The sequence below is a fragment of the Dryobates pubescens genome, chromosome 21 (genome assembly GCF_014839835.1).
Source record: "Dryobates pubescens isolate bDryPub1 chromosome 21, bDryPub1.pri, whole genome shotgun sequence".
Taxonomy (NCBI): Eukaryota; Metazoa; Chordata; class Aves; order Piciformes; family Picidae; genus Dryobates; species Dryobates pubescens.
In genome coordinates this window covers 10,029,315-10,049,392 of record NC_071632.1, presented here as the reverse complement: position 1 = coordinate 10,049,392, position 20,078 = coordinate 10,029,315, and the positions used below count along the sequence as shown (strand labels likewise).

Genomic DNA, 20,078 nt, shown 5'->3' with positions numbered 1-20,078 from the left:
CTTTTTTTTTATCTTTTAGGTGAACATGAGAAGGTGCCTGTGCATTTCTTTATAGAAGGGCTCCAAGGCAGCAGAAGCTCTTGTGGTCACTTCCCCAAAGGTGCCTGGGGGGCCGTGCCTGGCTCGGCGCGAGTACGTGCGCTGGGGCCGGGGCCGGCCGGGCAGGAAGAGCTGTGTGTACACACCGCTGCTCGGCCATTGTTCTGCGGCTATTTGGGTGCTGCAGATGAACAAAGGGAAGGGGCTAGAGCAGGACTGGAAGCTAGCCCAAGTGTGACGATGGTTTACGAGGAAAAGCCCCTTCCTCCTGACGAGAGGGCCTGAAACTGAAAGCATGGCAAAACGCTGCTGCTTTAGGAGCTCGTCCTCTTACAGGGAGACCTCCAGTAACATGTGTCTGCTGGGCTCGGCAGCTCTTGCCTTTCAGATCTCTTCCCCTTGCAAGCCTGTTGGCCCGGAGCAGGAATGGCTCCTGGGTGCCAGCAAGGATAATGGGCAGGAAGAGATGTGAGCGCTGTAACACAGTCCTAGGGCAGCAAGTCACAGCTGTGGTGAAGGTCCTGAGGTGGAGCCATCCCTTCTGGAGAAGGAAGGAGAGGACACAGGTTTAAAGGTAATGAGGAAGATCCTTCATATTGTGTTTTGGGTGAAGTAAATTAGACAGCAATAAAGTGAGGAAGGATACTGGGAAAGAATGAAAGGGGAAAAGGTTTTGAAGCAGGGAAAGTGAGCATGCAGGGGTGCCTAGGAAGGTGGCACTTGGAGCTGTGTTTACATTGTGGAGCAAAACTGGTATGAAGAAGGCATGGCTGTGTGAGGCGGGAAGCTACTGCAGAGCTGCTGCTGCTCCTGCATCCTCTCAGGCAGAGCCTGGTGGGTGCACGGTGGTGTGGGAGGACTGCTGATTCCCTGCTGCCTGCTTCTCCAGGTGAGTTTGCAGGGGCTTGCATGTCTGACCCACATCTCGGATGTGGCCAAGGTATCTGTAACTGCTGGTGCTGCCTTTAGGCTGTTTGACAGTTAAATGTCTCCTTCTAACATCTCGAAATGCAAGGTGTGGAGCCTGTCAGCCTGCAGCGGAGTTAAACATTATATCCTGGCTTTTCAAAGTGGCTTTTCCAGATAAAATAGGGAACACAGCCCTGGAAATGGCTTTGTCATACTTCCATAAAAATAGAAATCTTTTCTTACTGTTACTGTTACAGCAAGCTGATTCCCAGTGAGCCTGTTGGGAACTCTTACAAGGCACTAGCAGCTATGAACAAGTGAAAACCTTTGCGTCAGCTGTCCCTGTGTGTGCAGAGTCCCTTGGGTGCCCAATGTGACACTGCTGCTGCCCTGCTGGTACCAGAAGGGGTGTGAGCTCTCCAGGCCAGATCTGGAAAAGCTGGCCCCACTTCAGCCTGTTTTGGTTGCTGAGCTCCAGGGTGGCAGTTCCTCCACAGACCCACTCCCCTGCCCTGGGGAAGCATCCAAGGCATAGGGCTACCATGCCAGTGGGAGCTGTTTTAAAACTGAAGAGGAGAGCTTCATGATGGCCCACTTCAGGGTGTTTTGGCTTGTTAAAAGTGGGGCATAGTGAACTCCACCAGGGATTTTGATCTCTCTGGTTTCTGGACCATCATGGGAAATAGGTTCCTGGTTCTTGGGCTGGGAAACAACTGCACATGGCCGAGACTTGGGAACCATTTGGGCCTGAGGACAGACAACCACCCAGCAAGGTCCATCATGAAGACACTGCTCTTTGGGCATTGCAGGCTTCCTGCAGCCATCTCCTGACGCTACCTTCCCAGTGCAGCACAGTAACAGGAGAGGGCCAGAAGAGGCAGTGTGTGTCCCAACTACCAGCAATTCAGAGCATGGCTCAGGCTGCTTGGACAGGGAATTATTTTTACCACAGTCTTGCTCAGATCACTAATGTGGAAGAGCTAATCACCCTCCGAACACCACAGAGGTGAGTGACGTTGCCCACCTCTTTGCTGCCTTTGCAGACAGGTTTGCAGGGATCAGGGTCTTTCATGACAGTAGAGGACAATATTGTTCACTCACTGGGTTGTTCTGCTGATCAACCCTCACTGAGGAGGAAGAGAGAAGCTTCATAGCAACTGCATGTGGGCACATCACACCACCCACTGCTGCTGCTTGCAAGGAGGGAGTGATGCCCTGGCAGAGTGGCGAAGCGATGTTTTGCTCCATCCTGTTGTTCTTCAGGCAAAGCGTGGGGGAACAGATGGTGGAAGGGCTGTCCTGGCTGTCCTTGCTTAACTGAGCATTAGGAGACTGCACAGTAGAGGTTTGGAAGACAAGACAAGGCGAAGAAAATGGGAAAGCTGACCCTGTGGGTAAAGATGAGAGGGTTCACAGAAGGAGAACTCCCTTCTGCTTCTCTTCTGAGCAGAGAGAAGAGGCACTTTGCTTAGCTGTTTGTGTGGGAGGAACTATGTTGGTAGCTAGAGAATTTAGAGATAAATAGATATCACTAATGAGGTCACCTGCAGGAGAAATTAGAAAAGTGTTCTGGTGTTTCCCAGTTTTGGGCTTTGTAAGGGTGTATGTGAGGATAGGATCCCAAAATAGAACAGAAGCTGCTAGTATACAGAACAGTCCTCTGAAAATTTTTCTTCCTTGCTGCCAAATCCTGGAAATTTCTTAACAGTTCTTCCGCACTGGCACAAAATCTGTCCTGGTGCCTGTGGCTCACCCACTCTGAGCTACCGGGTGCCTAACACCTACCATTTGCATGCTGGCAGCCAAGAACAGGGTCAGAAACACCTTAGATAGCCTCATTCTGCAGGGTTTTGACTATGATGCCTATGCCACGCTCTTTCACTGATGGTCCTATTATGTGCATCTTGTGAGGTCCTGCTGGATCAACTCGTTGCTTTGAGAGTGGGAGCTCAAGTGGAATGTGGTCATGCAGCCAGTGCTGGGTGGACAGATGACCTCATTTCTTGCAAAAAGCCTAAAATCCATAACGTGCTAGCAATGGTGGCTGTTTTAAAACCAGTTTGCGTTCAATTCATTTTGTATAGACTTAATACAGACAGCAAATGTGGTATTTGTTAGGAGCTGGCCTGTTAGAAAAGAGTTCTTAATGTTAAAGTCTACCTCCTTCGTCCCCTGGCACTGCTCTGTCCCTAGCACTTAAATCTTCCCAGTTGGTCCCATGGGACTGCTCCATCCTTGGCACTCTCCCAGCTGTAAAGTGCTGTGCAGCAGCTGTGTCTGTGTGAGTCAGTCCCTGTGCATAAGGGGTGAGACAGGACCATGCAGTGGCATAGTCAGAGACTTGCTGCTGCTGCTGCTATGAGGGACTGTGAAATCTCTTTGTTGATAGTATGTCATGGATGCAGCATGATTGGAATTTGCCAGACAGAGATGTAGCATTGCTAAGGCTGTAGTGAAGCATTGTGAACTTGGGGTGTCTCTTGGGTGGCCCTTTCCACCACTTCATTGACTGCAAGACCCCAAAGTGTTATGTATCCTGGAAGGAGGCCACAAGCAGTGTGATTGTGCTGTGCTGCTCCACTGCTTGCTGCCTCTTGCAATGCCTGCTGTGTGCAAGTGTACAGGAGCTGTTCTCCATGCTTGGGAGCAGAGGAGCCTTCAGGCTGGAGCTAAGCTGGAGGGTCCCTTGAGGACACTGTAGAGCAACCCTTTCCCACTGTGCCAGTGCAGTGCCACCCTCTTCAGAAATTTGTGGGGCCCAGGATACAGGCTGGCTGTGTAACCACCTCTAGCACCTGGGCCAGGAGCTGGAGAGACTGATACATCCATCTTGTGACTAGCTCATAGAAAAGATCAGGTTTGAAATGCTCTGAATACCTCCTTTTAAATGTCATTTCTACACTCTCATTGCAATGCTGACATAGTACAGGTTACATGAGCATTTCTAGCACGTTCCAAAGTTCATTACTGGAGCCTAGTTATTAATCTCTTAATCTTTAAAAAATAAACTTAATCTTCCAACCAGCTTTTAATAAATGGAGGAACATCCTTTCTGTAACTGAAACTGCCCTGACTTAGGACTGATTTATTTTACTGAATAGCTGAGCTTGGAGTTTGTTTGGTTTTTAAAAAGCAAACCACCTGAAACTCTTCTCTTTTTTTTTTCAGTGGTTTACTAGGAAAGAGTCAAATTATGCTTCCTTCCCTACTCCTGGTTTCCTAGTAAACCCTTTAGACAACCAGCCCATTCAATTTCCATGCTGTTAGTTTCAGCTGTTGCAAATCTCAATGTTATTGTCTACCATACCTCCTCCCCCCAGGGATTTTATATTTGGGTGGAGAAGTATTTGGGTTTACTTTGGATGTTTGTTGTATGGGTGTTTTGTTTGGGGTTTGATTTTTAAAGGTGATTTAAAGTTTGCAACAACATCTCTGGCGATGTAGAGATTCTTAGATGCTTTTCTAAGGGACGTGCTGCCAGTGAAGCAGGAGGCATTTTGGACAAGTCTGGTGGCCTTCATTGAGCAAGATGGCAAACTAAATAATCATAACAGTCTCTTCTGATCTTGGAATCTGTGACTCTCTACTCCCTGTGATTTCTGGAGAAACTGATCATGGAGAAAATCAAACAGAAAGAGCAATTGTCCGTCCCCTCCTCACTATTGCTAGACCAAATTTCTCAGCTCAAATGATGATGCTATAGCAGCATGGGGACGAGATGAAAAGGTAGATTTGATAATCTCAGAAGGCGGCAGCATTTGTTCAGATGCATGCTTCCACATGCAGAGAGGCATGGAAATGTTCAATGCTACTGCAATCAGCTTTCCAGTGTAGAAGTGTCCTGTTATATCTCACCGAATAATAAAGACGTCTGCCACTTCCTGCAGTTCAGCAAAGAAACATTACTGTGTGCACAACGGTTTTGGTCAGCTGTTGAATCTTAATTAATATGAACAAGATGCTCCTTATCCCAGATTTGTTTCTAAACTTTTATAGTCATAGGATGAAGTTAATTTATGCCAAGAAAATTGCTGTGGATCTGGATTGCTTCTTTTTCATTCCAGATTTTGAATTACATTCTGTTTGCACAAACTACCATTTAAATGTATCACTGTTTTTAAGTTAAAAAAGAGCCAGATGACACTGTTTATATACCTTGGGGTGGAGGGAAGAGAATGAAATTCTTGGGTCCTCTCCACATACTTGTCCTATTTCTGTCAATTTTGATTTTTCTTTCCAGTCTTGTGCTGGTGGCAGCCACATAGTGTAAAGGCAGTTATATTGTTGGACACCTTAGGTACAAGAATAGCAGAACACAGTTCAAGTGTAAGATTAATTATTTATATAGGAGAGTGCCAATTTTGTTCAGCAGTAATACAGCAAACAGTTTACACTCTGTTCAGAACAAAGGACCTATTCTCTTCATGTAAATCTGTCTTCTGAGTTTCAAATCCACAACAAAATGCCTAATGTCTTTCCATAGTTCAGTAATAGGTTGCTGGAGCTGATCCCTCTTTAATTGAAGAATTTTATACTTCTTTTGAAGTAGTTTGTATTTAAAATATTGGTTCCATTTTAACCAGGACCGATCTGATACATCCCCATTGTTGGGGCATGTATCCTTTTCATCCAAAGCACTTTGAAGATTCATTCCCTTGGGAAGATGGACAAGAAAAAATGCTGGAAATGGCACATTTAATTTCAGCTCTCATATTAGGATACAAATCATGTTTCTTACAGGATATACCTTATGAAAAAGCCCCCTGCTTGTTCTCCCTACCTCTGATCTTTTGGATTCCTATTAAACTTGCATCCCACAGTAGTCCCCTTGACGGCTATAGGTTTTGATGCAGCAGAGTGCAGAGATAAGTTCAAGACAAACGTTTCTGGTTTCCTGGTGTCCATCAAGGAGGCCTGTGTGTATTTGCACAGCAGGTAACTGTGTGCATTTGTTTCTCTTTCTAACAGCTTTGCCTAGCTAACAACATGCCAGCAGAGCATCAGTCCCTTCCTTTACTCATGTTAGTGACTGACTTTTAAATCTTCTCATTAAAATCATGAAGTCATCTCGGTGCAAACAGAGTATACAAACCCCATTGGCCTAACTCAGCATTTAACCTCCTAACAGTCATAGCAGTAAGAGAAGGTAAGAAGTGCATCTGTGCAAGCTGCCTGTGACGCTGTGTTTCTTTTTGCAGGGTTTATGACAGGCCTCAATTAGCATGGTCTGCCCAGCCCAGGACTGATAAAGAGCTCGCCTACTGGAGAAGACGAGGTCAGGACTTCAGCGTACTCCTGGGCTATTCCCAGAAAGCTGGTGTGGAAATGAAAGGCTTGTCTGCAGCCCCGGGGACACCTCGGCACCCCAAAGAAAGTCAGCTGAAGGTGGGGATGGGCACAGGGTATGTTAGAAGAAGTGGCTTGCAGGAGAGCTGTGAAGTGCCTGATGACTGCAAATGGCAAAGTCTGGGAATGGAAAGCTGGAACCAGCCGAAAAAGGTAGGGAGGCAAATGTCTGAGGGTGACAGGGAGAAGCTGCTTCAAGAGCTGTATTCTCTGACTCTGGGAGACAATGTACTGAGCACCCACAACAAGGGGAAATCACAGTCACTGCCAAGGGTCCTTTCGCCTGAGAGCATGAGGTGTGTGGAAATTCCTTCCCTGACCAACAGTAACAACTCACTCAGCATAACTAAAACCCCCTCCTATCCCCCGAGCAGGCTGAGTGTGGAACCAGCCAAACACCATGAAACAGGAAGCCATTTCCTTCCCCTGGTGAAACCCAAGTATGGGAAACCTCTCAAGCCTCCAGCCTATGAACTGCAGCGGCAGAGCAGGGCACCTGCAGAAACGGCAGGTTTCCAGGACCACTACCAGAAAGATGAACCCATCTCCTACTTAGCCAAAGTTAATGAGCCAAGGCAAGATGCTTGCATTCAAGACTCTGGTTTGGAGCCGCCGGTCTACGTACCTCCTCCTTCTTACAAATCCCCCCCCCACCACAGCGTGACCCCACACCCTCTCCGTGAAGTGCCTAACACCAACACCTATGCCAGCAGCGATCAGCAGGGCCCTGCAGAGCGGGCTGTCCCCTGCCAGCGACCAGCTGTAAATACTTTTGAAGCAGGGGGTGAGCCCTGCAAAGACAACCACCTTCCTCACGGGAAGCAAAGCCATGTCAGGCGCCCTGCTGACTACCTGTGCTCTGTTCAGTATATTCCCTTTGATGACCCTAGGATACGACACATTAAGATCGCACCACCGGAAGGTCTGCAGGACAACGCTAAACACGCTGAAAATGCAAGGAGCCCCAGTTCTGGTGCTTTGCAAGAGAGAAACCTTGAACTACAGTACACCAGTGCCTTTTTGGATGCATCAAATTTGTCCAATTCTGCAAAGGGAGAAAGAACTTCTGACAGCTCCACCCATAGCAACAGATGGTTGGCACCATCCATCCGAGATCAGGAAAACTGTGCCTTGCCAGACCAAAGAGACAGTTGTAGCACAACTAATCACAGCCCCCATAATGAAGCCAGCACAGAGTACACAAAAGGCAAACTTTCTGTAAGAAATTCACATATGGACAGCACCTGTGAGACTGTTACAAAAGTCAAAAAGTTTGAACCTGGGACTGGGCTGCAGAGCAAAAAGAGTTCAAAGAAAAAAATGAATGAAACTATATTTTGTTTGGTCTCTATCCCAGTTAAATCAGAATCCAATCTGCCAGATACAGATAGGAACAACAACATAACCCAGAGCCCCGATAAGAATGAGTTTGATAACAATGGAGCTTTGCAAGAACAAAGTCTCTTAAGTATGTCTTCAACGGACTTGGAGTTACAAGCGCTTACAGGAAGCATGACCAATAAAAATGAGTTACAAAAACAAGAGCTGTGGAGACCAGAAGAGTTCAAACAAATGAATGACCTCAGATTTATTCAGCCTGCAAAACACAGAGAGCTCAAATACTCTGGCTCCTGGCCAGGTGATCAGTACAAAGACCAGCAGACACAGACTAATTTTACTGAAGAACCTAAAAGCCCACAGTTTTTCCATGGTACAAAGCCTGGGCAGCCCAACAGTGACAGATTGCTGTCTCCAAAGCTCCTGGGATGTACAGCATCCACAACAGGGTCAAAACAGACAGAGTTACCTTCTGACGAGAGAAGCTGCAGACAGAGCACTTATGGCATGAAGGGTCAGATGTACCTCAGCCAGTCTAGCAACAGTGCATTTTCCAGGGCTGCCACCTCGGTCCTTCAGTCCCCCTCCCCAAAACCCCACCAGAGCCAGCCCATGCCTGCCCAGGAGAGGGAAACTGACCTTTCCAAGGGAGATGTAGTTAAGGCAGAAGCAGGCACTCCCTGCAAAAGGAAGGAGCTGTTTGGGCAGTTCCTGTTGAAGCCTGTAAGTCGCCGTCCCTGGGATGCAATAAGTGAGCTAGAAAGTTTTAACAAGGAGCTGCAAGAGCAGGAGGAGAGTACAAGCAGTGAAGAAGACTTGGAAAGTGCTGCAGCTTCTCCACTGGCAGGTGCCCTTACACCAAAGAGGGCATCCAGAAATGAGAAGACAAACCAGGAGCCAAAACACAGTGGGAAGTTGGAAATGGTTGTGCCAGAGGTGCCTATATTTAAGTCAGGAAGAGTTAAAAGTAAGTCTGAAAGTTGGAGCATGGGAAAGGAGCATGGTGGTGAGCCAGGCTGTGTTGGCTTTCGAGGCTTCTCGCAGCCAGGAGGGAGCAGTGAAGGAGTCAAGCCAGCAGATGGAAGTCTGATAACAGAAATGAGGACAGGGGAAGCCAAGAGCAGAACAAGCAAGCAGCCAGTTGATGTGGGCTCTCTTGAGACAGTTTTGTCCAGTAGCCCAAACAGTTTGTGTCACAGTAATCCTTTCAATAACCTTGTCTTGCAAGAGATGAGCGAAGACCAAAGTTACCTAGAGTTTGTTAAACTGAGCAAAGGTGCAACTCCCCCAAATGATATAGTTTTAGAGAGAGGCCCAGAAGCACACTTGTCGCTGACAAAGAGGAATCAAGGGCACTCTGAGCCAGATTTGAGGTCGGTGGGACTAGATGTAGTCCCAGGACCTGGTGCTAACAACTCTGATCACTTTTCAAATGCAAATGCAGTGGAAATCCCAGTGAATGAGTCATTGCAGGCAAGAGCTGCAAGAATTTTAGGTATAGATATAGCAGTGGAGTCTCTCCTACCAGATGATCAGGTTGGATGCCACCCAGGCACTAGCCCTGCAAATGGCACCCAGGACTCCCAGTCATCAGTGGGAAGCACAGTAAGTGAGAAAGACAGTAAAAAAGAGGACTCTTATGAAGGCAGACGGAAGTGTGGCTGGACAGAGAGTGCTCTTTTTGTCAGAGTGGGAGGCCGAGCTTCGCACCCTGGTGAATGCCAGACGGCTCACCAGGAAGCCAGCACTAAGACGCTGGTAACCGAGCAAGTCCTTGAGCAGCCTGCGAGTCCCAGCCAAGGTGAGAGCCAAAGCTTGGTTTGCAAGTCGGCCGTGTATCAGCACTCGGAAAAGAGAGTGAGAAGCACCTCGAAAGTGATAGAGACGCTCCAAGGCAAGCTGACGTCTCCACCCAGCCGGACTGCCATGGATCGCTTGGTGCGAATGAAAGAGGTTGACTCTGTGTCCCGGATGAGGCGGCTGAGCATTAAAAGCGCAGACTCGGGAGAGGAGGTGGATGAGGAGAAGCTGTCAAGGGTACAAGAGGAGAGAGGAAGCAAACTGGCAAGCTCAGGGGCTGTTTCCAAGCGTGTTATCTCTCTCAGTGAAAATGGATATTTAGGTGGAATGGACAAGAAGAAGATCGACAGAGATTTTTCTTTAGGTAAGATCCTATTCTGGGAGATCCAAATGGATCCTGTTTCCTTATGTAATGGGCATGGTTGCTTTGCTTATGCCCACATAATGCCGCTCAAATAGTAACAGGCTGTGGGTGGTACTACCCCTGTCTGGTTGCCACTCTCTTTGGTCTCCTTGTGAAAGAGATAACATGAGCGTTCTCTGATCCCGTTTTAGGAAACCTTACTGTAAAACGCACTTGTGATACTGAAACTCATTCACAGAGACTGGAGTGCTCCCTGAAGTCTTATCTGGGTCTAATTGTTTCAGGAATGGCCAGCTTCAAACACCAGAGCTCAAAGACAGGCACTCCAGTGCCAGTGTTTGGGAACACGTGGTGATTTAACCGTAGCCTCTCCTTGAATACCCATTTTTCCCCTCTCTAATGCTTAAGCAGACACATCCTATATCAGAGTTCAGAAGAAACTACAGATATAAATCTGATGTTCTTCTCTGAAGCCTCTGGGAAATGGCTGCATTAAGGGGCCTGGAAAATTCTCTCTGTCTCTCTTGTGAATATTTTCCAGATCAGCTGTGAAGAATAACTGCTATCCTTAGGTCAGATGGAAAGCTGACTTTTTCAGGGAACACCTTTCTTTTTTTTTCTTTTTCCCCCTGATGTTCCTCATCTCTCAAAAGCATATGAACTTGTGCTCTCCATATGTGTCCCCAAAGTAATGTGGGCTGTTCTATCTCCAAACCAGTTTTCGTATGACATTGTGCTGAGCAACTGAAAAATCAGTGGTTGTCATAGATCTGTGTAAAGGAATAATTCTCCCAGGCCACCTAAGTCTACTAAATTAATAGGAGTGAGCAAATGCATGCTGTGAAAGTTGTTAAACTAGTATTAATCTCCTGCCTTTTTCCATCCTCTGTCTGTAACAGCTAACACTCTGCCCTGAAATCAGCACAGGTTACTCATTAAGCCTCATCAATATAAATTTGTTAACAGCTTTTCAGTACAGAGGGACTGAAATTAAATGGAGCATACTTTAAAGTAGATTTATGTCTTTCCCTCTGAAGAGAAATATTTGTATAAGTTCTAACTGTTGACTCCTGCAGCTTTTCAGCCTTTCCCTTTATGTATTTTTTGTGTGTCTTACAGCTCTGCCTTTCTGCTATGAACTGTATGTCTCTAGAGCAGATTTTCCAAACAAGCTAATTCAGCTTTCTCATACCCATCAGGTCTAGGATGCCCCACATGCATTTCATGTGCTCTCCTCCCTTGGGGTTTCTGCTGGAGTGAAGAAAATAACTGTTGTGGTGACATGACTTCAGGGATGTATCAAAACAGATTGTGTGTGTTTTATTGGAGAGCTATTCTGCAGTAAATTAGGTCTAAATTTATCCCTCTTGCTGACAATGCCAGGCTTGTATTCTGCAGTGTGTTCCCATTGCAGCAGTTCCCTTGCAGATGTAAAGCCCTCCCCGCATCTGGAGAGCATGGATGTCCCTTCCTGCCTCACACATCCAGTCCCACCAGGGTAGCGTGCACTCATATTGGGTGAGAAGGCATCTCTTCTATAGGCTCCTTCCTATCCAGGGACCCTCATTTGTTGGCCACAAGATCTTCACCTTACATTAATGGGGCAGGACTGAAGAAGTAAAAAGTAATTCTTGCTAAAGGCCATTCTGTTTGGAGCAAGGTAGGGTGATGTTCGTCTGGGCCTGTCGCAGAGCCCTTAGCAGAAGCAGGTTTGCACATGTATAATGCAGCCTGGCAGAGGAACAGTCACTGTCAGGGTAAGAGCTCTGCCGAAACTCAGGGCAAGAAGCTGATCTTGCTATGCAAATAGTGCCATTAGAGGTACACCTCCAAATGTTCCCAAATGCACTGGATGTCTTCTCTCCTTTGCTGCCTGAAGATGGCTTCCACGAGGCTGCTGCTGTGGCTTTGTTTCTGTAGAGAACATTTCAAATGAGCTTAACCAAATGGTGAATCAACATTTCTGTATCAGTGCTAGGACTCCAGTGTTTGTCCTCCCACAGAACCTGGTAGACTGGCCCCTTTGTGTCCTTGGTTGAGGTGCTAAGGGTGTGGGGGCGCTTTCAGGGAATAAACTGAGCCATGCAGACGCTCTGTGTCTTGTGGCCTGATTTTCTGCACACCCCCCCCCGCCACTCCCTGAAACAATGAGCACCTGCAGTTTCGTGGGGAGTTCTATCAGTGCCAGTGTGTCTGGCTGTAGGAAAATCAGCCTTCTGAAATGTAAATCCCTTTTTATTCTTAGGTAAACCTCACCCAAAGTATGTTCTAGCAAACGTTCTAGATGGCAAATTATTTACAATTGAAAAAACTGTTACTGCTTTAGAGGCATCTTCCCACACCAGCAGTGCATTAGGCTTGGAAAGATGTGGTGTTATCCTGGAGTGCACCCACCCTCAAAAACTTTTTTCTTCTTGATTTTTGCTTTATTGTTTTGCATTCATGTGGTGTCTCTTCTTTAAGTTGAGAAATACCAGAAGAGGATGAATGGTGATAAGCAGTTCTGAAAGGATAGGTGTTGCTGGCACAGACTCCTTTCTTGGCTGGCCCTGCCATTTTGAGGAGCGTGAGCAAGAGAAGTGGATTCCTGCACCAGGAAACCACTCACTGGGGCCAAATCCCTAAGTTCTTTCCTAGCTGAGTCCCCACTTGGTATGAGTCTGGATGCTGCAGATGGGCTCTTGCACACAGGAATAAACATTTCCCTCCGAGGAGTTTTTATTCTTGTTTGAATGAAGACGTTCACTTACATCATCATAAAAGTCCTGGGGAGGAATGTTTTACTGCAAAGTGTGATATTTATGTGTGCAACCATTTTCATGCTCAACTGTTCCAACATGAGTGCTGTGGGAGTACAGCCTGCGGGAGGGACGTTTAAGGTTAGTACAGACACCCAGGTTGCATAAGAGCAGCAAGCAGCACAAGGTAGCAGGGGCTGCAGTGCTGATTTATCCAGGCCCCTGTGTGCCTGTAGACACCTCTATAGGCGGCCATGGTTCCTCCACACCATGACCATGCATCCCATGCAGCCTGGGGTAAGTTAAATGTGTACATGATCCAGGGAGACCTTAGAGCTGCATTTCAATATCTGAAGGGGACTTGCAAGAAGGCTGGGAAGGGACTGTTTAAAAGGGCTTGTAGTGACAGGACAAGGGGCAGTGATTTGAAACTGGAGCAGGGTAGAGCTAGGCTGGACATAGGGAAGAAATTCTTTTCAGTGAGAGTGGTGAAATACTGGAACAAGTTACCCAGGGGCTGGGTTGAGGCCCCATCCTTGGAGACATTCAAGATCAGACTCGATGTGATCCTAGTCAACCTGATCTAGTTGGAGGTGTCCCTGGTGATTGCAGGGGATTAGACAAGATACCTTTTGAGGGTCCCTTCCAACCCAAGGCAGTTTGTGAATCTGTGAATGATGGCACAGAGCAGGCAGATCTTGCAAGGCTGAGCCCTCTCACTGAAATTATTTCCCAGAGTCACAAGGGTGAAGGAAAAGGCTGGTATCTGATCATTCCAGAGCCAATGCTAGGACAAATCCAGTAAAAATATCTGATAGACAAGTCTCCTTGGTGATTCAGGAAAAGAAAAGGAAGTGTTGTCTGTCTTGTGAACTGCCAAGAAGGAGGCTGAAAAGGAAGGCCAGTGTTAGTAAGCCAGTTCAGTGCTTCAGTGAATGATGCTCAAACCGTGGGCTGCAGTTTTGCAGACTGAAGTGAGACAGCCCAACCACAGCGGTGCAGTGCAGCTGTGCTTTCCTCTATTCTGCTGAATTAATCTGAAACCAAGGACTTACAATTGAATGAAAAGACCCTGATGACTGGATGGCATCATCACTTCTTCAGCCAGCTTTAAACACCCAGCCAGGATGCTTAAAGCATTTACTTGTCCTTAGTATTCAGTGCAAGGGAGGGCAAATCTTAGGTCTTCCTCTTCCTGCCAAAGCATCTGAAAAGTAGATGGAACCACTTAGCATTCTGTGTGCTCCTTCCTACCTACCCAAGGCTTCTGAAGTCCTATCTCTCTGCATTTGATCCACGTTGTTCACGCATTATACTGATGCAAATACAGAATTGGGGTCAAGAATGCAGTATGTAGCTTTAAGGCTGTAACCCCAGTATTAGCTTCCTGTTTTAAAATAAAAACCTGGGGAGGGGGGTGGAAATCTCATTTCCACAGCTGGCATTGTTGAGGAGATTTCCCAGTACAGTACCAATAGTGTTTCCTTGGTTTTGTTTGGTTTCTTTATTTCTTTCTTTATTTCTTTTCCTTTCAGATACTTATGATCCCACCAAAGTTGAGAAGGTGTGAGATGAACGAAGAGGAGAACAGAGGGATTTCTGCTCTGCTAAGAATGTTTCACTGATGTTAGCTGTTGGTGGTTTTTTTTCTGGGTGCTTTGTGTTGTGTTCTCCGATGCTTGGAAATTGCCTCCTTTTGTGGTGTTCATGGTGTCCTGATAATGCCTTTACCACACTGCCACTAGGCGTTAGCTGTTTGTTATCTGAAACTGTTGGAGAGACCACAGAAAACTCTGTCTTCTACATTGGAACCATCTGGCTTTGTAGTGTTAAGACTTAATACCTTACTGTTGGCAAAGAGGTTTTCTTTCTGAACCCTATTTCAGACTTCAAGCAGGGATGATGAAATGCATGAAGCGAGGCTTTTGAGCTTTCTCTTTGGTGTAAATGTAACTGTGAGAGATCAGTGAAGTTTTTTTTTTCCTGTTGTTTGTTAAAAAAAAAAAAAAAAAAAAGAAAAAAAAATGTGAATTTATAAGCTAAACTCCTAAGTAACTACAGTCTAAACTTTGTTTAACTTGAGGGATTTTTGGCCATAAGTAGAAAGTGCTGCTGCACTACGTGGTGGCGGGGGGGAAGGGCATGGGAGAGAATGGTAGCGAAGACCGATTGTGAAAGGATTTCTGACTTCCAGAGTTTGAATTTACTTGGATTAAATACCTGCTTGCCACCTAGAAAGAAGAAAAGAACCGAAAAGAGAAAAACCCCAAAGCTTTCTAAAAGATGGATGACTTTTGTAGTACAGTGTACAGAACGTGTAATTATAGTAGCTGGCAACTAGTGTTTCAAACCAATGCAAAGTATACCACTGGCTGTTTTGCACTCAGTATTACCTACATTTTGTTGTCGTTGTTGTTGTTTGGTTTGGTTTGTTTTTGCTGTTTAGAAATTCTTTATATGAAAGAACAGCAGCTGGTTTAAAATAGCCCATTTTAACAAAGTAACTATATTTCTTGTTACAGAATACTATCTATTTTTCTATGATGTAAACAATTGCTAACAAGTGGCAAGTATAAAGAAGTATTATTATTATTATTATTATTAATTATTATTATTCTATTTTAAGAAGACTTATCCCTCTGAGTGAAGGTGCCCCAAGCTGATCTCACTTGTATACCTTAATGCACACTCCATATTGCCACATACTCAGTAGTGCTACCTTGTTTTGTTCTGAGAAGAGCCATCTGTGTATGTATGTATGTACTGCAGGGTTAATTCCTGGTTTTCCTCATTCCACCCTTGGATCCTTCTTCTTGGAGCCACTCTCTGAAACGCAGCTGAGAACTGTCTGGGCCAGTGTTGCTGCCACTACATTCCATTACCAAAAAGTGGGTTTGGATCTTTCTCCTGATGTCTTGATGAGTGGCTCAGAAAAATACCTTTTTTTTTGGGGGGGGTGTCTGTTTTTATTTTCTTTTACTTTGTTCCTTTTTCCAGATTGTGGGTTTGGATTAGGCCAGTGTATAAAAATAAACAAAAGTGAGTTTAATTCTTCCCTGCAGTCAGCTGATGTTGCTGGGGAGTTCAGGTGTCTTCTTGGTGGCATTTAAATACGTGGCTTTAAGTATATTTTACCTGCACACACAAATGCATGAACTGCAGAGCTTACAATGAAGCCTGTGCATTCTGCTCTTTGATACTGAATTAGCCTGCATAATATCTGCCTTTAAAGCCTCTATGTCCACTTCTATGTGTGTGTGTTGGGTGGGTTTTTTTGTAAGTACCTGTGTACTAACATTCCTCTGATGTTCATGTACTTCACTGGTCTATTCTCCTGACCTTTTGGGGGTTTATAGCATAATTGTGTTTGGGTTTTGTTTGTGTTTTGTTGTTTTTTTTTTAAACATTTTCTCATTTCTTGAATTTTTTTCTTTTTTCCCTGAGTCTGTAATTTGGATAGGATGATGGGGAAAAACACTCATCCTGTGTTTTGGCAGCAAGAATCTCTTGTCTGTAACACATGCTTTTGTTACATATGGACTATTTAAAGCTTGTTTGAAAAGAAAAAGCGGTGTATAATTTCTTTTATTAACTCTTGTGCATGTTGTGTCGCAATGCTTGTTGACAAACTGTTCCCACCATTCTGACCACTCCATCACTGTCTGAGACATCTGGGGGGCTACTAAACAGCTACAAACCATGTTTCCTCACAGGATCATAGAATCATAGAATCAACAAGGTTGGAAAAGACCTCAAGGACCATCAAGTCCAACCTGTCACCCAAGACCTCATGACTACTAAACCATGGCACCAAGTGCCACGTCCAATCCCCTCTTGAACACCTCCAGGGATGGTGACTCCACCACCTCCCTGGGCAGCACATTCCAATGGCTAACAGCTCTCTTTTTCCTCACCTCGAGCCTAAACTTCCCCTGGTGCAGCTTGAGACTGTGTCCTCTTGTTCTGGTGCTGGTTGCCTGGGAGAAGAGACCAACCCCCTCCTGGCTACAACCACCCTTCAGGTAGTTGTAGACAGCAAGAAGGTCTCCCCTGAGCCTCCTCTTCTCCAGGCTAAACAATCCCAGCTCCTTCAGCCTCTCCTCATAGGGCTTGTGCTCAAGGCCTCTTCCCAGCCTCACTGCCCTTCTCTGGACACATTCAAGTGTTTCAATGTCCTTCTTAAACTGAGGGGCCCAGAACTGGACACAGGACTCAAGGTGTGGCCTCAGCAGTGCTGAACACAGGGCAGAATGACTTCCCTGCTCCTGCTGGCCACACTATTCTTGATGCAGTCAGGGTGCCATTTGCCTTCTTGGCCACCAGGGCACACTGCTGGCTCATGTTCAGCTGGCTGTCAATCAGTACTCCCAGGTCCCCTTCTGTCTGGCAGCTCTCCAGCCACTCCAGCATCCCCCCCCCCACGCTCCCCAGTGCTGCCCCTAAAAATCCACTTCTTAAAAAGAATTGCTTCAATTCTCACAATCCCATCTACTAAGGAATTACTAACAAGAATTGCTTTATTTCTTATCATCCCATCTACTAGTAAAAGGCTGAGATGCCTGGCAATAACTTCAAAGTTTTAATTGATCCTTGATTTCTGGAGAGCTCTAAATTGTCCCATAGAACCAGTCCTTTGCCACCTTCAGTTCATGTCTCTGTGGAACAAGAGTTCTCTGTGCATTTTATTTTCTTCTGATGTGGAGGTGGAGGGCCTTACCTGATTCTGCAGCACACCTGTTTCATCAGTTATGTCAAGTAATTATTCTTCCAATGCACATAAACAGCCAAGATCTTAAAAACAAAAGCAACCCCCCCCAAACAAACCACACACACATAAACCCCTCAAAAAACAGCCAACCAACCAAAAACCCCAACCAACCCCAACCAACCCAATAAATAGGAAGCAGAAATGTTGCAGGGAAGGTTTTACTGGCTAAGAATGAGAAATCTGAACCTTGTAAGCTTTGTATTGCAGCAGTATGTGACTGGATGAAGGACTGAAGTTAGTACTGCTTTTAAAATGGTGTGCTCCTCTAGCAACAGTGGTTCTTTCATTTGATATTATGATACAGACAACTAAGAAACACATGGAGTACAGCTTAGGAATGGTTGTGCTTCAGTGTTTCTACAGTACCTGTGCCACAATGAAAATGTCAGCTCTTGGAGTGGGCTGGATGGTACCATAGTTGAATACCTTTCCAGAAGCCTTTTGCCAGTTGCAAAGAGCAGCCAAAGCTAATTTTACACCAGCTGTAGTTAGGAAACAGTAAATTATTATTTTCAATGCCTGTCTCAATGGGTGCATAAAACTGTCATGGCAACAGCCATTGCTGACAGTGGCAAGGGCAGGAGCTCTGCGTTGACATACAGAGCAAGAGGATGTGGCAGTCTGCTTCCAGTGCCTCCTGCAGTGCAGTTGTGTGATGGCAGAGCAGCAGTGAAGAACTGTGCAGTCATCTTAACTCTCAGGAGGAAGAGCAGAGCTAGAACCTCAGAAATCACGTTGCTACAAGCTGTTGTCTATCCAGCTTGTGCCGTTGCTGTGCTGCTGCAGCTGGGCAATTTGGGGTTGGATGACAGGCTGTCAAAGGGCTTGGTTGGGAAGATGCTGGTTTCACGAGCAGCCCTAGAAATTAAGGCAAACCCATCGTGACTGGTCCATACATGTCAAAACTGTTTAATGGAGACACTCTTCAGGAGATGGGTGGCTGGAGAGGACCCATCATCTCCTCCCAGTTACTTTCTTGAGATGCAGAATGGATAATCATCCTAAGAGATTAGTGGCAGTAGCAGCAGCTGGTGGCAGTGCCAGGAAGATACACAACGAACCCAAAGTTTCAGGCTCTTATCTTCTGTCTGAGAAGGAAGAGTCACCCGCGAGCTTCGGGCGCTGCAGAGTCTCCGTTGCTGATCTTTAACCGTCGGTGGGGACAAGGACAGGGACAGGGCAGTCCCCGCGGCACCGTTTGAAGGGGGAAGTACTCCCTCGTGCGGTTCCCTGAGCACCAGCTGGGAGCTGCTTCCCACCGAGCCCCGCTGGTTTCGGACTCTGCGCCAGCCTCCTTGCCAGGCGTGCTTTGAACTCGACAGAAGTATGGGCTGAGAAGATCGATTCAGTATGCGTTTCAAACCCCAGCTGAACAGGGTGGGATGGGGGAGGCAAAGGAGGGCAGCACCTTTGAGTGACTCGAGGTGACTGGTAACCGAAACGGCCGGCAGTCTGCCTGGTGAATCAGCACAGCGCCTGCTACTCCCTCAAGAAACCTTCCCCGGGCATAGGAAGGGTTGTATTCCACGCTACAGGTTTTACAGCAGGTTAGTCTTCACTGCAATTGTATCACCCATTGAAACCAGCGAGGTTCCTTGACTCACCTCCTGACTTGGGAGCAGATGGTCTGCTACTGAAGCATCCAACAGCTCTTGGAAAACACCTTAAGGGCAACATACTCCTAAAGGGGTCAGGTAACAGAATTACTCTGTCAGCCTTAGAAAATGACCAGTCCCATCAAACTTATTTACATATAATATAGGAATTTAGTAAAATATTGCTTTGTTTAATATCATAAATCAGGGGTGATATGTAGGGTCACCATTCTGCTGCCTTTGTCACACGGACAGCCAGCTGAATGGTAGTTTTATAGCTCCCAACCTTCTCTTCGGGTTAAAGTGTTAACATTTCCTTTACTGCCCCTTTTCAAAGGAAAAGCTTGTGGAGTGATTAGGAGAAGAGTGGAAGTGAAATGTTCTTGCATTTTAAATAGCAGAAGTTATTGCAATTGCCAGGTGGGCACTTTTGTCCCCATTCAAGATCTGATAAAGGTAAGCATATACGTGAGAAGTGAATCTTTACTTGGCAGGAGCCATCAGCTCAAGGAAGAGAAACAGAACAGTATTAAAAGGAATGGAAAGGACTGACAGCTTGTCAGCCTTCTGAGTGTAAAATGGTTTCTGTAAGGCTGTCCTGTTGGAGGACATCAGTATTTTCTTGTTTGAAGATCAAACGATCCTCTAATTTCCCTCCCATGGCAATAAGCCAGGATGCTGCCATCCTAATTTACAGGAGTGAGATTTAACTACAAGTTGAGTCTACAATGTTTAAACTTCTATTCTTCAGCGTAATCTCACTCAAGGATCGAGCTGAAGATTCATGATGATGACTCTGTCATTGAGTTCATTAGAAAAGCTGGGAAACGGTGATAGAATTCTCTCATTCAAACTTGCATGCAAGGTTGCATCTCTCCCTGGGGACTAAACGAAAGCTGTTTACCATCTACTCTATTTTTAAAGGAAAAAATGTTTCAGACAAAGAAAAAGGGAAATCCTGATATCAATAGCAAAGCCCCAAACCACAATGCTACCTCCCACCCATGCTGAAAAATATGTTTGCAATATGGCTTGCAGAGCTGCACAGCGGGGAGAGGGTGAAGGGAACTTAAGTAGAAATTGACCGACACATGGCTGAGATTAGAAACAAAAATGACATTTCCCAGCCAAGAGAAACCGCAGTAACATACAGATTATAAAATGAAGGAGGAGCTTTCCAC

General features: G+C 45.9%; 1 protein-coding gene across 4 annotated transcripts in view; it reads left to right on the top strand.

Moving 5' to 3' along the window:
- The window catches only part of JCAD (junctional cadherin 5 associated), a 65,831-nt gene extending 51,291 nt beyond the window's left edge, over positions 1-14,540 (top strand). For 2 of the 4 annotated variants that reach the window (XM_054171173.1, XM_054171174.1), the window contains exon 3: positions 6,147-10,403. In XM_054171173.1, the coding sequence (XP_054027148.1) occupies positions 6,147-9,891 (3,745 nt within the window). In that variant the 3' untranslated portion in view covers positions 9,892-10,403. Of the gene's footprint in view, positions 1-118; positions 614-6,146; positions 10,404-14,069 lie in introns of those variants that run through there. The other 2 variants (XM_054171175.1, XM_009898548.2) reach the window with 2 other exon arrangements.
- Positions 14,541-20,078: the final 5,538 nt, after the last annotated feature.